The sequence below is a fragment of the Priapulus caudatus genome, unplaced genomic scaffold (genome assembly GCF_000485595.1).
Source record: "Priapulus caudatus unplaced genomic scaffold, Priapulus_caudatus-5.0.1 Scaffold1778, whole genome shotgun sequence".
In the NCBI taxonomy this organism is placed as follows: Eukaryota; Metazoa; Priapulida; class Priapulimorpha; order Priapulimorphida; family Priapulidae; genus Priapulus; species Priapulus caudatus.
In genome coordinates this window covers 38,566-40,647 of record NW_014578839.1, presented here as the reverse complement: position 1 = coordinate 40,647, position 2,082 = coordinate 38,566, and the positions used below count along the sequence as shown (strand labels likewise).

The window sequence follows — 2,082 nt, the reverse complement described above, 5'->3', positions numbered from 1 at the left end:
CTATCTCTCTCTCTCTCTTTCTCTGCGCTCCTCTCTCTCTCTCTCTCTCTGTGCCCTCGATGTCTGTATCTCGTCTCTTCTCTCTCTCTCTCTCACTCCAGTCTCCGTTTACTCCCCCCCTCTTCTCACGTCTACCGTACTAGTTCCCAGTGGCTTCTTCACACTAGTGTTGGTTCTCTTCCTCCTACACAGAGAGGAGCCTAGTCGCTGTCGAAGAGGAACTACCTGCCCAATACAGAGACATGCCGATGTGAACACGCGGACCGAGCACGAGATCAGCGGACTCATGACGGGGGTAGTGCGCCACTGTGTGGCTCGCGCCGCGCGTCGCTAGGAGTGTGTCGGTCGGATGAGTCTGGGTTCTGTAGCGATGCGAATTCAAGTTAAGGGACCTCGTGAACACGCCTAAGTCACGTATGTCTCTGGCTTTCGTTAACCGATATAGCTTAAATTCTTATGCAATATTTATACCTATATATATATATATATATATATATATATATATATTTGTTGTTTATATAGTAGTTGTTTTTGTATAGTTACCCCCATATTCATATATAGATTGTATGAATATAGTCATTATATATTTATATAGTTATTATAGTCAGTATAGTTATTATAGTCAGTATAGTTATTATTTACCCCCATGATATTATATAATATCATAGTTACTTAGTATATAATAATAATATCTATTAGTCATTGATTGGAGACGATCAGCCGAGCACGCTCTTGTGTTTCTTCTCGCAGCGGGCTCAGTCACGTGGCGCCATCTGTGCCGGTGTGCGAACCGCGAAGGCCGAGCGTCGGATGCAGGAGCGGCAGGGAGAGGGCGACACTGTAGCCGACGGAGACAAGAGGCTGTCCGCGTCGGAGCAGAGAGAGCTGGATGCAGAGAAGCGGGCGGCGTGGCGCCAAGCCAGGTAGGGGGCGCTACCGATGCCGACAGATTACGCTGACAAGAAATAAAGTCATTACATAAAAAATATGTATATAATGCACTGTTCTTAATAATAATAATAATAATAGTAATGATAATAATAGTAATAGTAATAGTAATAGTAATAGTAATTGTAGTTATAATAACCATACTCTTGTTTGTTAACTGTCATTGCCTCGTGATTTCCTGCATTTAAAAATCATTTTATGTATGTATAATTTAATTTCCCTTCAGTAAACCACAGTTAATAATATCAATCACAATAATAATAATAATAATAATAATAATAATATATTTTTTAACTAATTTTTATTCATAGCTACTTCGTTTTTTTCCTGCAGGTTGAAATCTCTGGAGAACGATGCTATCCAGGCACAAATGATTATCTCCAAGGTTAAGTCAACAGATGGCGCTGGAGATGCTGATGGTAACTGCAAGCCGAATCCTGGTGGTGAGTAGCTGAAACGCTCGCTCGCGTCGTAAACCTGTTAGTTAACAGTTGGCTTCAATATTTAGAGACTTACTGTGTTAGATAGAGACATGGGGTGTGTGTGTGTGTGCGTGTGCGTGTGCGTGTGCGTGTGCGTGTGCGTGCGCACGTGCGTGTGTGCTTAACCTCTACGTTTGTGGGTACATTAGAGAGGTCGCCACCGTGTTAGAACGACGTACTTGTGTTTTTCAGTGACGGAGCGTAACAATAGGCACGAGGGACAGGGCGACGCCAGGCAGGAAGACGACATTGTAAGTAACACCCCCACGCCCCCAGCCACGCCCCCAGCCCCGCCCCCCCAGCTGTGACCCCACCCCTGCCCATCCCGCATGCTTCCACACAAACACACCACGTGTGAGCATGCGTGTGTACGAGTGTGGGAAGGTGTACTGTCGTGTCTGTGTTGTGTCGTGTCATCTGACTCATTGATCGGGTCTGGGGCCTGTTATCGATCGATCGATTGACTAATTGGTTACATGCGTTTCGTGCGTGTGCATGCCTGCGTGTGTGTGCGTGCGTGTGTGCGTGCGTGCGTACGTGCGTGCGTGCGTACGTGCGTGCGTGCGTGCGTGCGTGTGTGTGCCTCTCTTTATCTCTCCATGTTACGTAGAGATAAGTATTACTGTATTAGTCTTCTACTTATTTCTATACT

At 45.4% G+C, this 2,082-nt stretch overlaps 1 protein-coding gene across 1 annotated transcript in view; it reads left to right on the top strand.

The window, feature by feature from the left end:
- Window positions 1–257: 257 nt before the first annotated feature.
- The window catches only part of LOC106817581 (protein scribble homolog), a 6,895-nt gene continuing 5,070 nt past the window's right edge, over window positions 258–2,082 (top strand). The window contains exons 1-4 of the mRNA XM_014822258.1: window positions 258–294; window positions 751–923; window positions 1,282–1,391; window positions 1,623–1,681. Of these exons, the coding sequence (XP_014677744.1) occupies window positions 811–923; window positions 1,282–1,391; window positions 1,623–1,681 (282 nt within the window). The 5' untranslated portion in view covers window positions 258–294; window positions 751–810. The remainder of the gene's footprint in view (window positions 295–750; window positions 924–1,281; window positions 1,392–1,622; window positions 1,682–2,082) is intronic.